This window comes from Sander lucioperca, chromosome 11 (genome assembly GCF_008315115.2).
Source record: "Sander lucioperca isolate FBNREF2018 chromosome 11, SLUC_FBN_1.2, whole genome shotgun sequence".
Lineage (NCBI taxonomy): Eukaryota > Metazoa > Chordata > Actinopteri > Perciformes > Percidae > Sander > Sander lucioperca.
Window position 1 is genome coordinate 1910960 of NC_050183.1, and position 23931 is coordinate 1934890.

Here is a 23931-nt window from a genome sequence, read left to right on the forward strand (position 1 = left end):
TCTCTCTCTCTCTCTCTCTCTCTCTCTCTCTCTCTCCCTGCTGATTTGACTGACTATTGCCGACTTGTGAAACAACAACCATGATAGTCCGGGGCCAACAAGGCTAACAGCACAGCCTAGTCACCTGCGTCACCATCTTAACAAGCAGCATGACCTGCCAATAAAAAAGGCTTTTACCCTGATCGTCCTCAAACGAGACTTAAACACAACCTGCTCTTTCTCCTGCCAAATGCCCAAAGTGCTCGCAAATGCGAATTAGGCTGTGTTAACTTGCTTGAAAATAAAAAAATAAAAAGTACAGGAGAGGTGGAGGCAATTTTTGCTTTTCTTTCCTACTACAGTGGTTTTGAAGTGGAGATGGTGAAATGTAGAGATAGATGGAAGTTAAAAAATACATCTCTTCTACAGGTTTAACGTTATGGTGCAGACACTTGATCAATGCAATATCTTCCCACAGTTCCATGTCTTGTCAGTGTACTCTCCTACCTGTTCTCACATATTTAATGAGAATTTCAGTTAAATGTTGAAACAGTGAACAAATTCAGGAGTGAGGATGAAGAAGTACAAGGAACAGAAAACGTTGTTAAGGACAGTTAAGTCTATCATTGCCTGGAGCTCTGTAAACTTGTACTTCATGACAGCCTTTCATCCCTCATCAAAGCAACAAGTAGATGAGCAGACTTTGCGCATGCTAAAACCCCCCAACCCCCGTCGACTCGTTATAGCTGCCGCTCCTCTGGGACGGGCAACTTTAAATCTTTTCTTTTAACAAGTTTCCTGTTCTTCCTTCCGGCCTACTGCAGTCCCCTGGGGTTGTGCCTACGGGACCATTCCAGTATTTGGAAAGGCTATATCTTAAAGCTCAGTCTACAACCACCATCAGGGGACGTAAGGAGGACATTGGAAAATTGGATTTTTGTCAGATCAGTGGTCGCCTGCAGTCAAACAGCCAAAGCATTGCAGATGCTATTGGAAACTGCAGACTTTGGCTGTGCCAGGAAAGAAATACAAAGTTAAAAAAAAAATATTACGACTAACAGCTTCACACTAAACACGTCTGCAATTGCTATCTCGTCATGTTGCACACAGTCGAATACGGACTTTTTCAAATACCAGTGTCCTTCTGAGACACATACAATATGCATACCTGTGGAACCTGTGCCCCATGCGTTCAGTGACTTGCTAAGGGACACTTCAACAGGAGGAACACATTCAGGAGGTCCAACCTGTAGCCTTCCAGGTAAAGAACAGCCTCTGTTATGTCTGATGTATGCTCTCTTTTTGACTGGCCGCACACTAACAGATCCCAAAATCGACTTTTTCCATTTCGTATTGGTAGTATTGAAAAATAAAAATCGGTTCTACAGTATTTATGAAAAACGTGATGTCTTGCGCAGTGGTCAATAATTTATGAATGAAAAGAGGCCTTTGTGAAACCCACCACCCTCTCCCTCCCCGGTACCCCCCTCCCCAAACTTCTGCTCGTTCCGAGTGCTACTGATCAAACAGATATTGTTACCACTAAAATAGCAACTTAAAAAACACACAGACGGCCATAAGACATGCCTGCAGCCTAGGATATAGACTGACAGCAGAGAGGAGGGGGTGAGGAAGGCTCAAGGAAAGAAAGAAAGAAAGAAAGGAAGGAAGAAAGAAAGAAAGAAAGAAAAGAAGAAAGAAAGAAATGCTAAATTTTGTGAAAATTCACCAACTGAAAAATTGTACAAGAAGAAAGGGAGTGTGTAATGGAGGGGGGACAATACTCTATGTGTATTTGTACATGTGTGTGTTGGAGTGGTGGGGGGGCGTGTCATCTATCACTGGACAAATGCTGGACTGTGGGGGGTGTTGGTGGAAGCAGGGGTGACGGTTTTGGGGGGGGGGTTAGGGGGAGGTTGTCGGCCAGAATGGTGCTGCTCCTCAAATGAAATAATATATCTTTGAAAGCCTACGCCCTGCACCAGGCCCCGGGCCCATATATCAAGCCCAAGAGCGTCTGGTGGATCCGCTCCAGGCCCATTAACCTTCCACCTGTTCCCCCCTTACACCCCCACCCCACCACCCCAACCTACCAGTCCTCTTTTCACCCCCCCACACCCTCCCCTTTTGTCCTTCACCATACCCCCTCTCCTCCTCCTCCTCCTCCTCTTGCCCTTGGTCGTTGCCACTAGCAGCCCCTTGTTCATCTTCCCATTTACGCCCCCCCCCCACATCCCTCACACTTTCTTCTCTTCCTCATTTCCCTCTTTCTGTCCGTCTATGGTTGTCCTTCATTACCTCCTTCTCATATTTTCTTTATCATTCTCTTTCTCTGTCCTTTTCTATCTCTCTTTATCTCTAATGGTTAACACTTTTTTCTCCCTCCCTCCTCGCTGAGATTTCTCTCTCTGTCTTAAACTCTATCTCCGACTCTGTCTTCTCTTTCTCTCATGGTCACTTTCTCACTCTAAATCATTCACTCTGTTTCTCTTTCTCTCTCTGCCACTCAGTTCCAATCTCCTGACACAGTCTTTGCTCTTCTCTCTCTTTACTCCTTCTGTAACTCATTTAAACTCCCTGTCTTCTTTCCTTCATCCCTCTTTCTTTCCCCATCCTTCTCTAAACCTTCTTTCTTCCCAACTAAGGTAAAGCAAGCGTGCCATGGTGTGTGTGTGTGTGTGTGTGTGTGTGTGTGTGTGTAGCTGTGCTGGGGGGTGCAGCACAGACTGCCAAATAATTCAAATGCAACGGACCAGGGACACAGTTACAAATCTCTGCCAACTGCGTGCGGCCGCCAACCCCATCACGTTTGCAGTTTGTCAGGATTGGGGTGTCAGGAGGTGAGGTTGTTGCAGGGGGGATTGTTGACCTCTATGACAAGACAGACATTGCAGCCTGAGGCTCTGAATCTATGTATGTGTGTGTGTGTGTGTGTGTGTGTGTGTGTGTGTGTGTGTGTGTGTGTGTGTGGTATAGATGTACCACTTCCCAGGATTCACAGATCACACCTTAAACGGCTTATTAATTTCCCCTCAGTTATGAGGTGTAAAGAAAAAAAAGAAAAGGTACAATCAGCGGTCAAAGCAGGGCAGGAGCATCTCCCCCCTCCACCCTCCGCTTTATCTCCAACACGCACACACACACACACACACATACACACACACACACACACACACACACACACACACACACACACACACACACACACACACACACACACACACACACACACACTTGGTTGCACCTTGAAAATTAAACTGCTCCTGGATAGGTCATGGAAAAAAGGTGTGTGTGGCTGTGTCTGTGTGTGTGTGTGTGTGTGTGTGTGTGTGTGTGTGTGTGGATGACTCTGTGTATAAAGAGGGCAACTAAGACTAGAAAATGACCCTCCAGTCTCAACTGGGTGGGTGGGTGGTGTAAGTATTATTTCACCAAAGTAAATTCATGTAATATTTATGGATGTAGATAGAGGGGAGGTGAGGATGAGGTAAAACGATGCAGCAGGGCAGAGTGGGGCACATCAGAGGACCTTACATTATTCACTCAGGTAAATCTATAAGTGGAGAATATTCAGTGTGAGTTGTGAACATCAACCCACCCCAGGGATCTGTCATACTGCGTGATTAACTGACAATCAGCCACTTTGTAAATAATTCTCCTGCTTAAAACGCTAATTTTTTTTCCAGGTTGTTGCGGGTTTCTGTGAATGTTGTGAGTTTTTCAGACCTTTTCAAATTTGACTTGAAAAATAATTAATGACCAGTACTTATCTGAAAATATCTGACTGCCAGAGATGGTGTACAGAACAGACATTTCTTTTAAACTCTTGATATTTTGAATTTTTTATATATATATATATATATATATATATATATATATATATTTATATTAAAATGCATTTTCAAATTAAGGATGGTGTGAGCACAATTTGTGAAATGTTGTATCTATGTAAACATGTGCATGTGTGGTCGTAAAAGTCAGTATTTTCTATTGCGAAAAAATATTATTTAGGGTTTGATCTAGTTTAGTGTAAACACCAGTGAAATAATACCTGGCTTGCTCCATGTTTTACATGCATTACCTCATCCCTTTCCTACGACGGAGCATTAGGGCCACATCAAGGGAAGATGTTATTTATTTTGCATTTTGAGAATAAAGTCGAAATGTCGAGAATAAAGTCAACATGACGAGAATAAAGTTGAAATACTTTTTCGAGAATAAAGTCGAAATGTCGAGAATAAAGTCGACATGTCGAGAAAAAACTTGATATTTCAAGAATCAAGTCGGACTTTTGAGAATAAACCAAACTACTAGCTATATTACCTATCACGGACCCTATAGTATTCTACAAAATGCATGAACTCTTTCTCTTTTAGCACATAAACACAGTATGATGATAAGTATTAGGAATTTGAAGAGATTGTGCCGAAAATTGCGTCTGTTCAGAAGGAGAAACCACACAAACTTGGAAGAGGTGGCCATCTGAAATAGCTTGTAATGGACAGATGCGAGGGTATCGATGGTTACACCTACGTATATGTTGTATCACAAGACACAATAAGACAATTGATTTGTCTGATCCTGATGGAGTGGAGCTCAGGCGAGCGCGGCACTCCAAGGACGTAACCCATATCTATGATGTTTCCTACATGGCAGCTGGCATGGCGGACAGTCGCTCTATTAAGTGATAAAGGAGTTGAATTTATTCTCGACATTTCAACATTATTCTCGAAATGGTATAGTTCAACTTTATTCTCGTCATGTTGACTTTATTCTCGACATTTCGACTTTATTCTCGAAAAAGTATTTCAACTTTATTCTCGAAAAAGTATTTCAACTTAATTATCGTCATGTTGACTTTATTCTCGACATTTCGACTTTATTCTCGAAATGCAAAATAAATTAAAAAAATATCTTCCTCCTTATTTATTTTTCTTTGATGTGGCCCTAATGCTCCGTCGTACTTTCCTGCCCTTTTGCCCTTCCTGTTGACTTTGTTTTTATCTTCAGTCTTTTTGTATCTTTTTCTCCTCTCCTCTCCTCCATCACATCACCTTTTATATTTCTCCCTTACCTCTTCTTCTTTGTTATTCCCTCTCCTTTCCTTCCCTCTCCACATTCCTCCTCTACTCATCCCCTTTCTCATCTCCCCTCTTTGTTTCACCTCTGTTCGCCTGTCCTTTCCTCTCCCCGGCCATCTGTTTATCCAATATGGCTGTCCCATCTCAGCTGGGAGCTTTCCCAGGGAACAAGACTTCTAATACAGTTCCTCCTCAACTTAATGACCCTCGGTTCTGCTTTTGCCATTCCCGCTACATGCAGACAAAACAGAAAAAAAACGAAAGAGACAGAGAAGCACAAAAACCTGTCTGGATCCCCCAAAAAACTGTCCCTGATGACTAAAATAAACAGTGAAGCCACATTTCAAAACGTCACAGCTAATTTCCTCCCTGCTCCACTTTTATCAGATGGATGGACTAAATATATGTATAATGTTACACAGCATTTGACTCAAGACAGAATCTAAACAACAGGTCATCCCTTGTTACTGTGAAGTAAAAATTTAGGAATGAAAAGGAGAGTGAAGCTTTGCCTTCACAACTGCTTCAACCCTTTTTGAAATGTTGTGATAGATGTCTCAAACTGTGCAGATTTGTTGACGCTCAATTGTTTGTGAGGCTACACTTTGACATTTATTTAACTATTCTATTTTAGTGTCCCTACCCCAGAGCCTTTATCTTGCAAACACTGTTCCTGTTTTGAGTTGTAATTATTTCCTGACTGTTTAACATTTTTGTTGCATCTGTGATACACCTGCAATTTGCTTTCTTTAGAGTTTTGTCAGTTGGTTTATACAGCTTACAACTCAACAGTGTTGTCAGGCCTGATCTGTTTACAGTAGGTGACACACACACACACACACACACACACACACACACACACACACACACACACACACACACACACACACACACACACACACACACTGTTAACAGGTATTTGGCAGTCCTCCCAACACCTTTTAACAACACTTATTTCTGTGAATAAGTAAGCATGCACATACCACAGTGGATCATTTTTGACACGTAACCACCAGCGTTAGTGTCAGCCCCTCAGAATGGAGGAGCAAAGGAGAGGAGACATGTTCTTTTTGGAAAAAGGTTGAGGCTGTAAATGTAAAGATGCATCAAGAAAAAAAACAAGTAGCAAATCGCTACCTGAAGTGATAGTACATGTGACAAAAGTGTAAGGTTAAAGGGTTACTGAAAGAAAGAAAAAATGCTTTTTGATAAAATACCTCCTGGAAATTATAGGTCATTATAGTAATGATACATATGACAGTGTAGCATATCTGAAGGTGTATTTTCTCTTTACTGTAACATGGCTTGGCACGGCATTGGATTACCTATAAGTCTTTTCTGGCATGGTAATTTCCGTTATTTCATCAACCTCTGTTTGTTGTGTGTTGACAAGGAACATAAAAGTGCTTGCTGTCCCAACACCAGACACGCATCCTTTTTATTAAAGGGTGTAGAGAGGAAGGGGGGCGGGGGGGTGTGTTGAAAAGGGAGTGGAGTTAGGAAGGTAAGATATAAACATATGAATCATCAATAGTCCCGATTGCCCTGCTAAATTCTCCCTCTCATTGTGTTTGTGGTGGGAGTCAGGCCAGCCATCCCAACGCTAGAACAATGGAGGAGAGGGTAGCAGTGGACCAGCTACAGTATGAGTCACCCTCACACACGCACATACATGCACACACACACACACACACACACACACGCACACACGCACACACACACACACACACACACACACACACACACACACACACACACACACACACACATTGTAAATACACATGTGAACATCTCATATACAGCACAAACATTAGAAGAGGTGTATTTAAGAAGACTGTGTTTACAGTTTTCACGAAGAAAGCATGACATCCTTTTTTATTCTAAAGATTCAAGTGACCTAAACTATTTGTTATCCTTTTAAAAGTTGGAAAATGTACCTAGCTGTGTTTCTTACAAGGGCAGTTTAATTTCTTGCTTAATGCAGAATTTTTTTGTGAAATATGTATTCTGTTTTCAGTCAGATGTTTTTACTAAGCTGTATTTTTTCTATTTCTGCTTCAGTCAAAGAAATTGTATGTTTCCCAGAATGCCTTATGACAAGTGAGCCCTTACAATTTAGTTTTCTTCTCATTTTGTAATTTTTAAATCAAGAAAACTCTCTAAGCACAGCATCCATTTGGCTGCATACAATCTGCTTTACTGAAGCTAATAACAACAGAGAAACTGCTATCTGGGACGTTTAATAACTCCTAACAGCACAATTCATGCAAGAGATCTAGACCAACCATTATCAGTAGCTGCCTTTTAAAGCATTTTGAGTGGATTTGTCCTTTAACACGAGAGTTGCGTAGTTGCCGGTTGGCACCAGAGCGGGTGGGTTCATTGCAGGACAGGAGAGGATGGGAAGGGGAGGGAGGGGTGGAGTACCAGCCCTGTGCTAGCAAATGTCACTGAGGGACAAATGTGTTTCCCCTCTTAGAACACACTCAAATACTCTTATATACTCATACACTCATATTCTGGATTAAGCACAGATAATGTACTTTCATATGCAGTGTACAAACTATGAAACATGTCCAAATACCCCAATAACTGCTGATAAATATGTATCTGTACACAATCAATTAAAATGAAGTTGAACCCATACATACACTGATCCTACAAAACATTTCCTGCAACACATACTCATCAAATCAGAACAGAACAGAAACAACCAGCTACAAAATGTAAATTATTCAAAAATGAGGTTTAGAATTATCCCAAAGACATCGGCATATTTTGAAATAAAAGCAAACACTTTTGAAATACAGTAAAAAGTAAAAAGTGTGGCCCAGACTCATTAAACAACAATCTAATCTTTCAAAAAAAACAATCCATACATTAACAACAACTGACCTAAATCTGCATCTGTAACCGCAGTAATATGTTGGAAAACACATACTAAAACTCATATTAAGTGCTAAATAGATTTGAATAAATGAATAGGCTTATGTGCAAGTGCAAACATTGACAGACACAAACTTCGATTCATCAATGTACACACACACACACACACACACACACACACACACACACACACACACACACACACACACACACACACACACACACACACACACACACACACACACACACACACACACACACACACACACACACACACACACACACACCTGTCTTCAGCTTGCTCAAAACTTTATTAAAATAACCACAAGTGATCTCAACCCTGCCAAAACCTTCCCTCATCACGCCACTTGGTCTCTGATTTCAAAACCATTGCACCAGACCTGACTTTCTTTAATTGTTGATGTGTTAAACCAATCAAAACTAGGGTAGGTTGACGGTATATGCCCGCCCCAACTTCTCGGATCCAAGGTGTTAGAAATAAACGTCCCTCACGTCATGCCTCATTCCCAGAAAGAGGGGGAGAAAGAGAGCAAATGGGGAGAGCTCTTTAGAAGGTACTCCTAATGGCTAAATATTTATGAGTCCTGTGACCGAGGCCAACTTATGGAAACTAAATCTTTAAACACTTTTTTTGGCAGACGCCTCACACACCCTCCCAGCTTGGCTCTATTACCAGGGAAATTCTTTTGTTCTTACGGAGCTAATAATAGTGAGAGGGGCTGTGCGTTATGTTAGAGCGGTGTCTGTGTCTTCATGTGGGTATGTGTGAGTGTGTGTATGTATGTGTGTGTGTGTGTGTGTGTTAGATGAAAGTGTATTTATAGCTTCCTACAGTGCCTCACTACTCCTGTGACAAACTTTTAATTTTACTCTGCTTCCTGTATCTCTGGCCCCAGGCTCGACCTCACATCTAATAGTCAGATCTATATTACAGTTTTTTTCAATTGCTAAATGACAGTCGTCACAACTGAAGCCACATGTGCAAAACTATAACTACAGTCTGCATTACCAACGGTCACCTGAACTAAACAGCTCACATCACCTGCAAAACTCATTCCAAGCAACACAACTCTTAACACATGTCTCAAAACATTGGATTGTTCATAGTGCAGCCAAGCACTATGAACAATCCTCATTGAGATAACACACACTGTCACTCAGAACACACTGAGAGTAAAAACACTAACGTCAAACACCAATACAGAAAATACAAACTTTTAATCTCTACAGTTTAAATAATTTAAGCGACTTCACACTAATCAATAGTTTCTTTAAAGAAAAGAGTGAAATTCTTTCACATGAACATTGTTATTTTATAACATACCAGTTTTTTTATGTAACCAAGAAGGAATGAAAATCAGCAGTTTGCTGCAATAGATTTATAATTTTATTTTGTCTGTAGTAATTTATGTAATGACTGGAAAAAAAGTTTAAAACTAAAGGTACGTAATAACAAAGAACATTGGATGTCCTGGCTTGCTATGCACCTGCATCATCTATACAAATTAATGTGGTGTTTCCATTGCTTCCACCTCCATTACTTTCTGAAAAACAGTAAGTCCACAGTTTTACTATAGTAAAGGAAGTGTTTTTCACATTTTTGTAGCTGTGTATGTATCCTCCAGACCCTGGATATATTGGTATCTTTGCTCTTTTACCTGTTTACTGTTTATCTCAAACAGTACAGTGTATAATTGATTCATTCTTATTTGGTGTTTCTTTATTTCCAAAAAAGTCTTTCTGAGCTTTCCCTATATACTGTATATACAGTATGTGTTCACTAACAAGTCTTTCATCTGAAATTGCAATCAGCAGTGTTTGATAGGCACCAGACTGAAATCTATTCTGTTCAGAATGTGTGGTTAACAGTTTTGACAGCAGTATGTTAGCATTTGGACAAAGTGGTGTAAATCCACAGTGTTGTGCAGGTTGTCGTTAAAGCCATGGGATAACTGTGTAGAGTTTTGAAAACTGTGTTCAAGCAATGAAAAATGAACTAGAGTTTGGTTCACATGAACTGCTACTGTGCAGACTGTAGTTAGAGTTTTGCACATGTAGCTCCAGTTGTGCCCACTGTTGTTTAGCAATCGAAAAAAACTGTAACATGAAATGTCGAAGGTCAGGTGGATTCAAAAGCATATCTTTAATTTAAATGGCAATCAGAAGGTAAGGTAAAACAATGGACACACTATTTGTAGTAGGTAGTTTTATCCCTACAACAATACAGTAAGACAAGAGTATACATGTTTAGCATCTACGGAAATGAATCCCCTAACAATGTTTGTCATGCTTGAGCAGTACACACACACACACACACACACACACACGCACACACACACACACACACACACACACACACACACACACACAAATATGTTCAATATCAGCTTGGCTGACGGTTGGCTTATTCTCCTCATCACTAACACTAAGCCGTGCTCAGCAGTCCTCCCAGTAGTTAGTAATGAGAAACAAGCAAGGAAGGAGGATTGTGGGTTGTGTGGGAAAAACTGTCAGAGACACAGCTAGCATATTATTTTCAATCCCCCTTGTGCTTTAGATGGCTCTTTTAAAAACACTGCAAGGGGGGTTCAATTCAATTATCTTCGTCACTTAAGTGAAATACGCCCTCACCTCCCGTAAACCAATGAGGCCCGTGCAACAGGAGCAGGAGTGTATCGTGGGCATTGAGCTCAGGTCATTTCCTACCTTTGTAACAGGCATCTAGTTCAATTAGCCTACTATTAAGCTCAAGTAATATGGGTAGCCATTATGCAAACATAATGACATTTCATTCAGCAGCAAATCAGGGAGTGACAAACACAAGTGGGTGAGATAATTGAATTAGGATGAGGGTGTGAGAAATAGGGCAAACCACACACAATTATTAGCTGTGGCCACACCTCAAAACGAGCCTCTGTGTGTGTGTGTGTGTGTGTGTGTGTGGATATGTGTGTGTGTAAGAGTGAAGTACTGTGCAACCTAGTTGAATGCAAATACAGATCTCGAAAATGTCAATAGCGGGGACACGGTGCATGCTAAATGTCAACATGTGTTTTTCAAGGACTCTTGTCTGTGTTGTAATTGGGTCTGTTTTAATATTACATTTATTTCATTTGTTATTTTCCCCTTTGAAAACAAAATAATATCAAATATTTGGAGGGAATTTTGCAACGGGCCCGGGCCCATGAATATGCAGCTGTGCCTTTGGCGATCCGGTGTGAAACAAATCACACAAAGGAGTCAGACAACGGGAAGAAAAACAGGTGAGGCACAGACTAATCATATGCCTTTGGTTTCCCTCTGAACATTAACCTTCATTCAAAGCAAATAAAGCTGCGAGCGCACAAACACACACCAGAAACTCTCCCTTGTGCTCTGTGATGAATAAGTGGGAATTAGCACATTTTTAGAGTGAGGCGTTGGTGGACGGTTACTATTGGTCAGTTGGGATTGACAGTGCTAAACATTCACAGAGGACACAGTGTTTACCAGGCTAAAATGTCGTTTTAATATTTGTGGTACTGACCATTATGGTTATAGGATGTGCAATATTTATATATATATATATATATATATATGCTATGTTATATTTGATATGGTATTACGCAATTGGGCACTGTGCAATATAGAAGTTATTTACCACAGCGTGAGTTAACGGGAAATGTGCAATCATTATCAAAATTAAGTGCAATACCAGGGGGAGGATGTGTTGTGGATTCTCTTCTGTTCTTCTGTGATTGTAAGGAAATGTAGGGGGGTATTGTGTGAGGTTTATTAGATTTTCATTGAAGCATTGGATGAGATCATGTATGATTATGTTTCTATGTAGGTTAACTGTATATTTATTGTGTGTTAATGCATACGTTTCTCTCAAATGCCCAAGATGAATTTCTCCTATAGGAGACAAGGCTTATCTTATCTTATCTTATCTTAATAGACTTGGCATAGTACAAACACCTAGTGAAAATGCTTTGAAAGTATGTCCATCACAAATAATTAAAGGTAAAAAAAATCATATTAAACTGAAATTAAAAGGGAAAGGCAATAGAAAAATTGTTGCCATTGTGACTCTATCCCCTGTGTGATATGGTCAGCTCTCTGAATAAAAAGAATAAATAAATTGATAATGGCCAATAACTCTTCTCATCACACAGTGTGTGCCCACTTAGATCTGAGGAATATTTCAAGGGGAGAAGGGCGGTATGCAGTTCACATAAAACCCTCAGACTAGGACCCTGTTAGCATGAAAAGTGCCTGAAGCTCATAGTCAAAGTTTTGGCAACCCATAGCCAAAATGTGTCACACAGGGTAAATGTGGCTGGCTGCTGAATTTTGATCAGGCAATGGGACAGACAGCGGTGGCAGCTACGAGCAGACTGCCCCCCACACTCCCCACCCACAGCCCTGTGTACTCCGCATTAGTGTTGAGCTAGTGCATAAAAGAGGAAGATTAAAGGCCTGTTGAAGATAAAGGATTACGCAGATGATGTTCATGAACTGTGTAAAGTACTGTCAATTATGGATGACAACGTGGTGAAAGATTTACCATTGAAACAAAATGCAGGATAATTTATTAAAGGCCTGCAGAGTAACTGCAAATAGAATTAAAGCTTAATTATCAGTATGCTATCATAACTGAAAGGAATCATGGCCAAAACCATGAAAATAAGGTTGTAGAAAAATGAACACATTTTCCTTACATTCAAACAAAACCCCCCTCATCATGTGGATCGTGCACACTTACCTTGAGTTCACGGAAGAAGATGCTGCTGCGTGCCCACTCCACGATGGAGAAGAGTGTCTGGTCGGCCATCTTGCACATGAGGCCGAAGGTGTTGAGCTTCTCGTGTTTGCCTCTGCTGGCCTGCTCCTGCTGCAGGTAGGCCATGATCTTGGCCTGGACCTGTGGCTCATCTGGCTCACACTTAAGCAGCTCTACGATCAAGTGAGGGAAGCTAGGCGGTGACCCTGTTTGGTAGGCATCGACGTAGGCGTAGCCCATGATGGACTCTGGCGAGCTAGTGTACGGGTCTGGGTACTCTGACTTGATGGTGCGCGTGCCCTGGAAGTGTCCGTAGGCCGCCTGGTAGCCCTGCAGACTTCCGGCGTGTGGTGGCATTGCCATGCTGACTGGCGAAGTGACAAATGGGCTGCGGTCGTAGTCTGTGGGGGGCAGGGCGGTGGCATAATGATGGTGGTGGTGGTGGTGACCGGTGTGGTGTCCAGGGTGGTGGCTCAGTGGAAGGCCCTTGGATGCGGCCGAGTGGATGTTCTGGATGGCTGAGGAGATGGTGAGGTCGGTGGGCACGGCTTGCATGACCTGAGTCATGGCCTCAATCTTCAGGCCGTTGGCTCGGATCAGCGCCTTCTTTTGCTGCTTGAGGGCCCGGTCACGTTTGTACATCGGGCCAAACTTGTTGCGACCGCCACGCATGCGGTCTGCCCGCACAGCTGACAGATGGAAAGAGAGATGAAACAGGAGACAAGAAGGAAGAGGACAATATTAAAACTAAATTAGTGTTTCATCCAGAATGAGAAGTCCACCATGTATAAAATGTATTTTCATAACCTGACATTTTTTTCCTTTACACACTAAATCATCTATATTGTAGCGATTTGTCCATGTTTGTATATAGATATAAGCATGGCATTATGGAAGTCAACTCCTCATTTGTAACTTGTATGTAGGGAAAAGGTTTTTCTGTGGTGATTACACTTGACATTTACCTGTTTACTCCCAAACCCCACAGGTCAAACAGATAGGGTCGTTACTCATTGACCAGAGACACAAACTTCTATGAACCGCTCTGATCATTTTACAGCTGGCTATCTCTCACTACCACTCAGAAAATGCACACCTCAAAAGCTATACATTGGAATAGACTGAAAGAAAGTTCTCCTTTTACATATATATGTTTTAAAATTCTATCTGATTATGCAATATCTAAAGCTTCAAAATGTCACTGTCTTTTACGAAAGCCCGAAAAGGCTGACAATGAGCAAATTGATTTTTTTTTTTTTTCTCTGATGAACCAAACATACCCATGATGCCCCCCTGCCTCCCACCCCAGTGCAGGATCCTGTGGTGAGGATCACAACGAGTCTGTGCCGTGGGTATTTCTAATGAACGAGCCGGGCATACAGTGGACTGCTACGAGGGCCATGTGTGATCTGGCCGACTGCTGCCATGGGGAAGCTGCTCTGCTGTCTCCCAGTCGGGGGGCGCTGGTGTTAATTATTCATACTTAATTACCTCTTACTCTGACGAGGCTCGCTGAGCCCAGCGTGCAACGAGCTAACGGGTGTCTGGGAGACTATGCAACAGAAAAACACTCACTAATACTTATACTGTAGACTTATTTTCATTTTATTTGATAAAAGAAACCCACACATTTAACTGTATATGCAAATACATGCACATACATTTGCCCTGATACTACAAAGTGAATAGTCAGATAACATGACGAGTAAGCTCATGATGTCTTGACGGATGAATGAAAGAACAGAAGAAGAAAATTGAAGAGTTGGTGTGGAGGGGGCGGGGTGGGGGTGAGGAGTTTGGGGGTGAGGAGAGGCACACGCACACACACACACACACACACACACACACACTCTGAGCTGCCTTGGGAGTGATTTTAATGACCTCCGTCACAAAAGTGTCTGTCACTGATCTGAGCGAGAGGAGCCGAGAGGGGAGACACACACGAACACACACGAACACACACACACACACACACACACACACACACACACACACACACACACACACACCACACACACACACAAACAAACACACACACACATCCACATGCTGACTCCTTCTTGTACATTCTTATAGAAAACACACACACACACACACACACACACACACACACACACACACACACAAACACACACTAACATGGAAAGCATCACACACTGGTCCAGATCACACAGAGAGATGGTAGCAGGCTAGACAGCTCAAATGGTATGTAATTAATATGCAATGAAATTACACACACACACACACACACACACACACACACACACACACACACACACACACACACACAAGACCATTTCCCAACATGCTTGAGGTCAACGCCAGTGCCCATCAACGAGGCTCAGGGATTATCATGACATGATGTTAAAAAATTGATCACACATCAAAGGAAAAAAATAAGGAATCAGGAGCCGTCAAATGTATCCATTATACATTATTGTAGGGCAACTTTAACTATTAATGATTTCTCCACAACAGCGTAATTAATGAGCTGAGAAACTAATAGTTGGCTCTACTGGGAAAACAAAATTAGCCCCTGACTGCCTTCTTGCCTGCCTCGGACCCAGGGATCCACATCACACCATGAATATTAGGATTGGGGGGTGTAGGTCTCACAAAACACACACACACACACACACACACACACACACACACACACAGATTCTTTGTCTCTAATTAAAGGTGATTTGCATGCATGTAACACAGATTAATATGGAAGGGGGAGGGGAAAAGGAGAGCAGGACAGTGTAGGGGTGTGTGTTGGGGGAGAAGATGAATGTGTGTGTTTGACTGAGGTGGAGAGATGTTAATGGATTTGATGCGGCAGCATTGAGTTTATGATGACAAAGTTATCATAAGACCCTGCAACCTTAGAAGGTTAAGAGGATGAAAAAGTTGGAAGTTACTAATTTGTAAATGTTTCCATGCAGAAACATTTTAAAAAAACACAGCAGTAATTGAATTTCCCTTTCATAAAAGCTTGTGTCTGCTCCAAACTTAAACTCCCTGGTAGGTTTCTGTGGTGCCAAGAAAGGGATATGTTTGATGTTTGTTTGGCATTAACAGCACAGGGTGAACAGTTTGCATAACAGCAACAGCCACTGTTGAACAAGGCAAACAAGAAAGACAGCTACGTACAGAAATGAATCAAACTTCAGTGTTTGCAGCTATGGGCACTGGGCATATATGGGCATATATATATATATATATATATATATATATATATAAAAGTTTGAATACATAAGAAGAAACTTTTATTAGTGTAAAAAGGATCTGGTTTGGGGGATATTGTGAGTTAGCAGTAAGGCTTTGGGGCTAAAGCCAGGCTGAAAGGCTAAAAGGCTGACACTGTCTTAACTCTGAATTCCCCTGACTTACTTACCGTCTGAGCACGTCCACACAAAAACACACTCAGGCACACCCACACACATCCATAAATTCAGAAACGGACCCAATCAAAATCCTGTTCCTCTTTTCCAAAAGTATCCGTACACCGTGTACACAGCGTTTCAAACATAAACAAACACAAACAATCACACACACACTATCCTTCACACACTCAATTTCTTTGCACACATATCCCCTTAGACACTGAATCACACACACAACAGCCCTCAGCGCTTAAATCCTCTGATTTATGGTTGTTTAATATACAGGAATATTAAGCACGCGTAGGTGAGGATCCCTGTCGGCCGCCAGCATATTAATGGGCCCCGTGGAGCCTTGCTGACACCCTGTTTGTCATGTCGGTGCCCCGGCCCCTGCTCCGTATGCGCCCTATCCCATGCACACACATGAATACCTATGATACCTATGCATAAGTAATGGGACAGCTCCCTGGCTTCCACCGCAGGTACTGGGAGGCTGATGGAAGACAAATCAGAGTGAGAAAGATGGAGACAGGGAGGAAATAAAAAGTGGAGGGAGAGGGAGAGAGATACAGTGAGGAATATACAAACACTCAGAGGGTGTCGCTTATTTGTGCTGAATGGCTCAATAGAGGTTTTGCATTTGTAGTAATTGATGAATTTAGATTTGATGATGGATTAAGTGCATGGAAAAAAATCGTCTGTGAGTCTGTTGAGTGATGTTGTAAATGAGAGTAAAAAGTCCAATACAAGTTAAACTGAGAGTTAGATTTCCAAAAGAAATAGTCCACTTTAAATCAGTATATTGTCATGTCTGGTTTAAACAAGACAATGCTGGCTGGTCAGCTTTGAATCAAGCTGAAAATACTACCTAGCATTCAGTATCTAAAAACTGTAAAGAAAAATAATCAGCATTTGATCATGGGAGGACAAAAGCTGCATGCTGTTTTGTTAAAATATTGTAATAATTACCATTTCTAATGTGGTGTCTATCAACTTACATTTTCAATGGTTATTGAGAAAAAATTTTTGTAACTTCTGCTTTATTAAATAGCGCACAGTAGAAACAGAGTGTATTCAAACCCACAGTATCACTAATACCAGTGTTACGCTCTGTCTTTAAGATGATACACAAGTGAAGGAAATATTAGGCAGCTCAGTGAAGCATGTGATGCAAGACAACTTCTAGCGAGCATAAAAAGAAAATCATGCCAGTGGGAGCTGTTCAGATATGGCACGCTTCATCAGCTTTAGTGAAAGACGTACTAATGGGTCAAACCATAGTGGGATGTGGCTTTTTTTTCCTCAATGAGTCAACATCAAGAGCTGAGGCACTACAGGGCATACCAAGAAACTACTAAGTACCAACTAAGATTTTTACAACACGGTAACATTGTGTGTTTGTGTGGTTAAATGAGTGTGTGGCTGCCAGGCTCCATCATCATTGTGTGTGTGTTTTTTTTTTTTACTTCAATACTGTTTGACACAATGACCCGCATGCCCCTGACAGTAACTACAACAGATACATTAACAGATTAAACAAGCTTTTTATAGACAAATATTAAAATGAATTTATAAAATATATAAATATATTTAACTTTTTTATAATTTCATGATAAACAGTTTGATGTTAGCAACTCATGGCATGTGGTTAGAGTGATTTTAGGTTAAAGATCACACTCATATCCAGATTCACTTGTTAATTTAGTTGTTGCATCAACTCTCACAGTTCATATGAGATTATTGAAAATCTCATATCATATCTTGGACGTTACACACTGGGTCATAGCTATGTCATTTATCCAGTGGCAGAAGTACACACGGAGGAGAATATGATATGCCTCTGCAGTGTTTTTTCTTCGTTGTGCAAAGCCAGGCGTCAGGTTTAACTATTTTTGTTATCAGCTCAAGATAATACAAATTGTGTATAGTGTTGGTATGGGGTGATAGACATGTCACAACAATGTTTACTGTACAGTCTATCACTCTGACATGTGCCCATCTGCCATTTCACACTGTTACGCTACCTTCCCTCAACTTTGAAACATTAACACATGCAAGACTGACAGACTTCTTTACTGCTACACCCCCCTCACACCAAAGCGTCCCGTCAACAAATGGGAAGGACATTGAGCAACAACAGAAAGGCAAATGTAAACAGTCAGAAAAATTTGAGTTTGAGTCAACTTTAAAGTTTTCCTCAAATCTTTGTATACATTTTGGTTTCCACTCGATATCCTGAATTCACATGTTGCTGCAAGCTGCTGTGTAATGGAATGAAAAGACTGCTCATGACCCCCAAAGCTCCTTTCCTCTTTCACAGCTATTGTATACACATTTCTTTTTAGATCAAATGACAGCTTCTCCCTCTTGCCTGTGGCCCTCTGAACACCTTTTTGGGCTTCTCATGAATATATGTATGTGTTTACCAGGGAGAGCTGTATGTTTGTGTGAAGTGTGTGTGTGTGTGTGTGTGTGTGTATGCTGAGGGGTGTCAGCCTTTCTGTAAGGGACGTCTTTACTGGTTGTGGCAGGAGTTGCCCACTGGAGCTTCTGGCCCCTGACAGAGTGCTGCAGAGCCCGTCTTGCCCCAAGCTGAAAGCTACCGCCAGCAAAACAAATCAAACGTTTCCCCCTCCCCACCCGTGTCAGCTGGAAAATGACAGGCTAGGACATTCTGCCCAGCGGCCATTCACAATTAACAGCAATTAATTACACCCCACACGGCAACTAAAAGGAGAAGAAGCCTCCGGAAAGATTTTAGTTAGTCTTTGCTTTTACCCTCCCAGGGTCTAGTTTCTTTAACACATTAACTTTTCTCAATTGTATGTGATCATCATTTGTTTTATCTGTTTTAAAAAACTTTCTTTCAATATTAGACTGAAACTGTATAAATAACAACACATATAAAAGACTACACAACGTACCACAATTTCCAGTATTTTTTAAAGGACAGTATTGTCACAAAATAATAAATATTGTCACAAAATAATAAATATTGTAACAAAATAATAACTACGAACTTTAGCTTTTAAATCCCCTATTTTACAAGTATTGAAAGGTGACCTTCAGGTCGCTTTATTCACTCCAAAATTAGCGATTTCAGAATAAAACTTGTCAACTCATGTGTGGAAAAATAGTTGATTTTAAATATTATCTTTGACCATTGGAAGAATGTTTCTTGCCCTGCCGTCCTGTCACTTCTGGATAGCCATGTTTGAACAAGCTTCTGAGCCACGTTCAAATTAAACAAAGAGGCCTCGAAACAGCTGGCCAAAAGTATCATCATTACCATTCTCACCCTGCTGCCAAGTTTAATATTTTATCTATTACTCTGTCTGGCAAGCTTAAGTGCACAGCAGCTACAAGATACCCCTTAACTCCCCCTGACCCCATCTTAAATACTAATAAGCAATGCTGGATTTTAACGCTTTGGTGGTAATGAAAGGGTTCACTTCACAAAGTTCTAGGTATACATTTGCGAGAACAGATATTACTGTTCATTGTTAAATCTTTAAATAAATACAATATTCTCCTTTCATACAGGCAATTATTATGTCAAAGTAGGTATCAACCTTTTTTAAATGGTGGATACTGTATGCCAGTTTGGAAGGAAACTATTCACATGCAAATTGATCATGAAAGAGTATTTTCACTCTGAGTTTCCAAAAAAAGTTAATGTGCTATGTGTTCAACTTTTTAAAACTTCTCTGTGGAAGTCCAGAAGCAGTCAACCTCCAATTGTAGCTGCTTCATGTTGTAATATTTCCCTCCCCAACTTTCAGTAAGAGTAATTGCAAACAGGCATCATATCTCGAAGAAAGAAAATACTGTATAATGCAGCACGCATAAAGCAATAACTTGATCTGTTTTTCCACTGCTGCATATGTGTACTGTAAACTCTGCATCATATTTTAGTGAGTGGTGTTTGCTATGAAACCCCAGAATAGACCAAATCTGTGGTAAACTATTCATGAACAGAAAAAACAGTATGTATGTATGTATGTATGTATGTGCGTGCACTATAAAAAAAAAGTAAAAATATTCTCCCAGATTATTTTAAAAGACTTGTGACTGGTGAAAGCCAGCCTGGATTTGCATTTGGTGGCCTAGAAGCCGTCTTGTTACTGGTAGTGGTGGAATGTAACTCAAGTACTGTACTTAAGTACATATTTGAAGTACTTTACTTGAGTATTTCCTGTCTTATTCTACTTTATCCTTCAACTCTACAGTACTACAGTTCAGAGAAATTATTAATTATTATGATACTTAATACTACACTACATTTTTTGACAGCTTTAGTTACTGCAGTTTACTACCCACTACTATTATAATAAATAATAGTTAAAGTTAGCTCCACATTGACCACCTATTACAGTAAAATGATACTTGCAACGCATTAGTGATAATAATGCAATTTTTCTGCATTATTAATACTTTTGTTTTTGATACTTTAAGTGCATTTGACTAATAATATGTACTTTTACTTATTTAAGCAAAGGTAATGAGTACTGCACTGATTATTGCTCAGCATGCTCAGTACTAATAACAGCCATCTGTTCTGTCTGGGAGCCTTTGAGCAAGACATTGTCTGTTATACATGTAATCACTTGGATATGAAAGACCTTTCTCCTTTATGCAACAGCTGTCTCCTATTTATCTATTTTGAAGAATCCCAAAATGTTGACAGCTAAACATTATCTACCAGTCATTGTTGCACTTTGAAACACTGCTGAACATCTCTCATCTCATCATGACCTCACGTTTAAACTGGAAACACATTGAATTGCAAAAGCAAAATCACCAGCAAAACTTGTGATTTTAAGTAGCCATGAGCCAAACACCTGAACTGTCAAAATGTAAACATGTTGCCGTACCTTCTAGCTTCATGCCGACGGTGAGGCACTTTTGGAAGCGGCAGTACGGGCAGCGCTTCCTCTGGGTCTTGTCAATCTGGCAGCTCTGGTTCTCTATACATGTGTAGCGCTTGTTGTTCTGGACGGTGCGCTTGAAGAAGCCCTGCGGAGAGAACCAATTAAGACGTCAACCCGCTTGACCCCTGCAATGCGATGGTAATTGGCCCATTCACACTCCCAGACAGATGGAGAGGGACAGGCTTAATGGATATACACACACACACACACACACACACACATACACACACACACACACACACACACACACACACACACACACACACACACACATACACACACAGGGTGAAGTTTTGAAAGCTGCACTCCAATTGATGCTGTGATGCAATATAAAGCAGGGCATGAATACATACTTGTTACAAATGAAACACATTTCAGTCTTTCTGAAAAGTTTTTTTATATAATGTTGAAAACTAAGTATTTATAAAAAATTTTGATAATGTCACACAAGGAAATAATTTATAAATTTTCATTTACATACCTTAATTTTAATCAGCCTATAATAAATGAGCAAAACATAACTTCTCTACATACCTGCCTCACTTAGTGTTGTCCCTGCATTGTAAACTAATTTATAAACGATATGAAATCTAGTTTATATCCTGTCAAAATGACATTGCTATTCTCAACATTATTAATATCTCAATATATTCAGGTAAAGACTCTAAAGACTTTACGGGGAACGCATCTTTTCAACTCTCCACTTAATTATTGAAAAATATGAGCACAGGAGTCCAAAAAATCCAATAAATTATATCCATAATTCACAGTTCCGGGATTACAGAGATTCATACCTGCAACATGGAATTAATTATAGGCAGCAGCAGTGAAAATCAAACGAAGGGAAGATGGTATTAACGTATTCTAGATCCATAACCTAGGAGGAGAATCCTTAAACCTGGTCTTTAAAAAAAACAAAAATAAAAAAGAACATGCTGCTGTCAATATCTCACCAAACACAAATTTAATTGACAATCTGCATTGCCTGATCCATCCCAAAAAAAAAAAAAATCCACTGCGCTCTTTTTGGATTATCGACTTCTCCGTGCTTAAAAATCCATGCTTGAGAGAGAACTTTCTCTCCAATTTTATATTTAGTGCACAGCATGCGCTATAAATATCTGAACCAAACTGGATTCTAACATGCTTTAAAAACCACACTACATCACTTCTGGAGATTTAGCAGACAACATCACTAAAAAGCTTTAATTTGACCGGCAGTTCAAACTGAAGAAAAGACACTCGTCAAGGCTCATTTTTATTCATAAAGGGATTGCTGCAAGCTACTTTTGATTTCTGTTACCATTAAAAATGGCAAAGTTTCTCATTAACCCAAAAATGTGTCACAAATCAACATAAAATCTGAAATCATTACAATTATTTGATATGCTGTAAAGTAGACACAAGCTATTCATAAAACGAGTGTCCAATTTGACTGTGATAAATTATCTGAGCAATTGGGTATTCCTGACCTTGGAATTCCATCCTGAAAAACGGCACTCTCTCGGCACAAAAACACCAACCAGGAAACTGCTTTTACTTCATGTTGATATTGGCCAGTAAATCCAATTAGAAGCAGAAAAAAAAAGAATTCACATCACCACTTTATCTCCTCGGATCCCTGTCTCCCATACACCTTACTTGATATGTGCTCTGTCTAACTTTGAAATAAAAACAAAATCTCTTACTTTGTATTTTCTTTCCTTAAACTTCTGCAGATCTTAAATATATTGTTGGACATATCAACAATGCACTATGGCTCTGAGCTTTGACCTTCTTACTAGTTGATTGTAATGTCAGTATTTTAGGATTATTCTGCAATTGCTCTCTTAGCAAAGTCTCAGTCTCCCAAAATGAAGCGTGCTGGGATTGAGCCTGTTTGTGTAAAACGAGGACAATGAAGCCTGTTTCAGCTTGTTGTTGTTATTCCAGCAGGTACCATGTGGTACCATGTTTACTTTATGTAGGCTAGTGTGTAGTATGAACTAACACACTGTGTGTGCAGTGTGAGCTGGTAGGATTATGGGGAGGTTAAAGAATCTTTCTCTCTTTCTTTCTATGTGTGTGTGTGTTCCTCAGCCCAAAACTGGCGACCCAACCAAACCTTCAAAGAAATATGACCCTGATAGCAAACGTGTGTTATACATAACTGTGTTTTTTATGAACTGAAGGGTATAGGCAGGGGTGGGGTGAGGGTGCAAGGACTCGCTGGAAATTATGAAGTATTTTCGAAATCAGATACCACAAAATTGTGAATCTTCCTCAGGTAGCGCACAACAATAGCTGAAACAGAGGTACTTTGATGTTTATAGAAAACTAAGAATAAAATCTAAGTACTGGTTCTTCCCGTTTTCAGGCAGCTGTGGCCAGAGAGGAACCTCTATTACACTGGAGATGGATTTCACTGCCTGGTTGATAGTGAATATTTAATAGCAATATGAGTCTGTAACATGTCAACACACTGATGTATGTCTCCAGCTCTGACAATCATACTTTAACTGGATAGATTGCCTGCATTTTAGAGATAATCAATGATAAGCTTCAGGTAATTATCAATCATGTTTCAACAAGGATATATAGCACTTTATAAAAGACTTCATCTACATCCTGCATGCACACACACACACACACACACACACACACACACACACACACACACACACACACACACACACACACACACACACACACACACACACACACACACACACACCGTAGCGTTTCAACTGAACTGGGAAATGGGTTTGTGGACTGGCTCTTCAACACGAGCCTGTGCTGAGGCTGGAAGCAGCAGAGATGCCACTGACGTCTCCCTTCAAGCAAGTGCTTGGCATCTCAAGGTCATAATATGGGATCAAATCTATAACATCTGCTGTGAATAATGACCACATAGGCAAGAA

General features: G+C 40.5%; 1 protein-coding gene across 1 annotated transcript in view; it reads right to left on the bottom strand.

Annotated features, from left to right (window-relative positions):
- nr5a2 (nuclear receptor subfamily 5, group A, member 2) overlaps positions 1–23931 on the bottom strand; it is a 74211-nt gene that overhangs the window by 45370 nt on the left and 4910 nt on the right. Inside the window, exons 3-4 of the mRNA XM_031307037.2 lie at positions 20975–21116; positions 12712–13418 (exon numbers count right to left, since the gene is read on the bottom strand). Of these exons, the coding sequence (XP_031162897.1) occupies positions 12712–13418; positions 20975–21116 (849 nt within the window). The remainder of the gene's footprint in view (positions 1–12711; positions 13419–20974; positions 21117–23931) is intronic.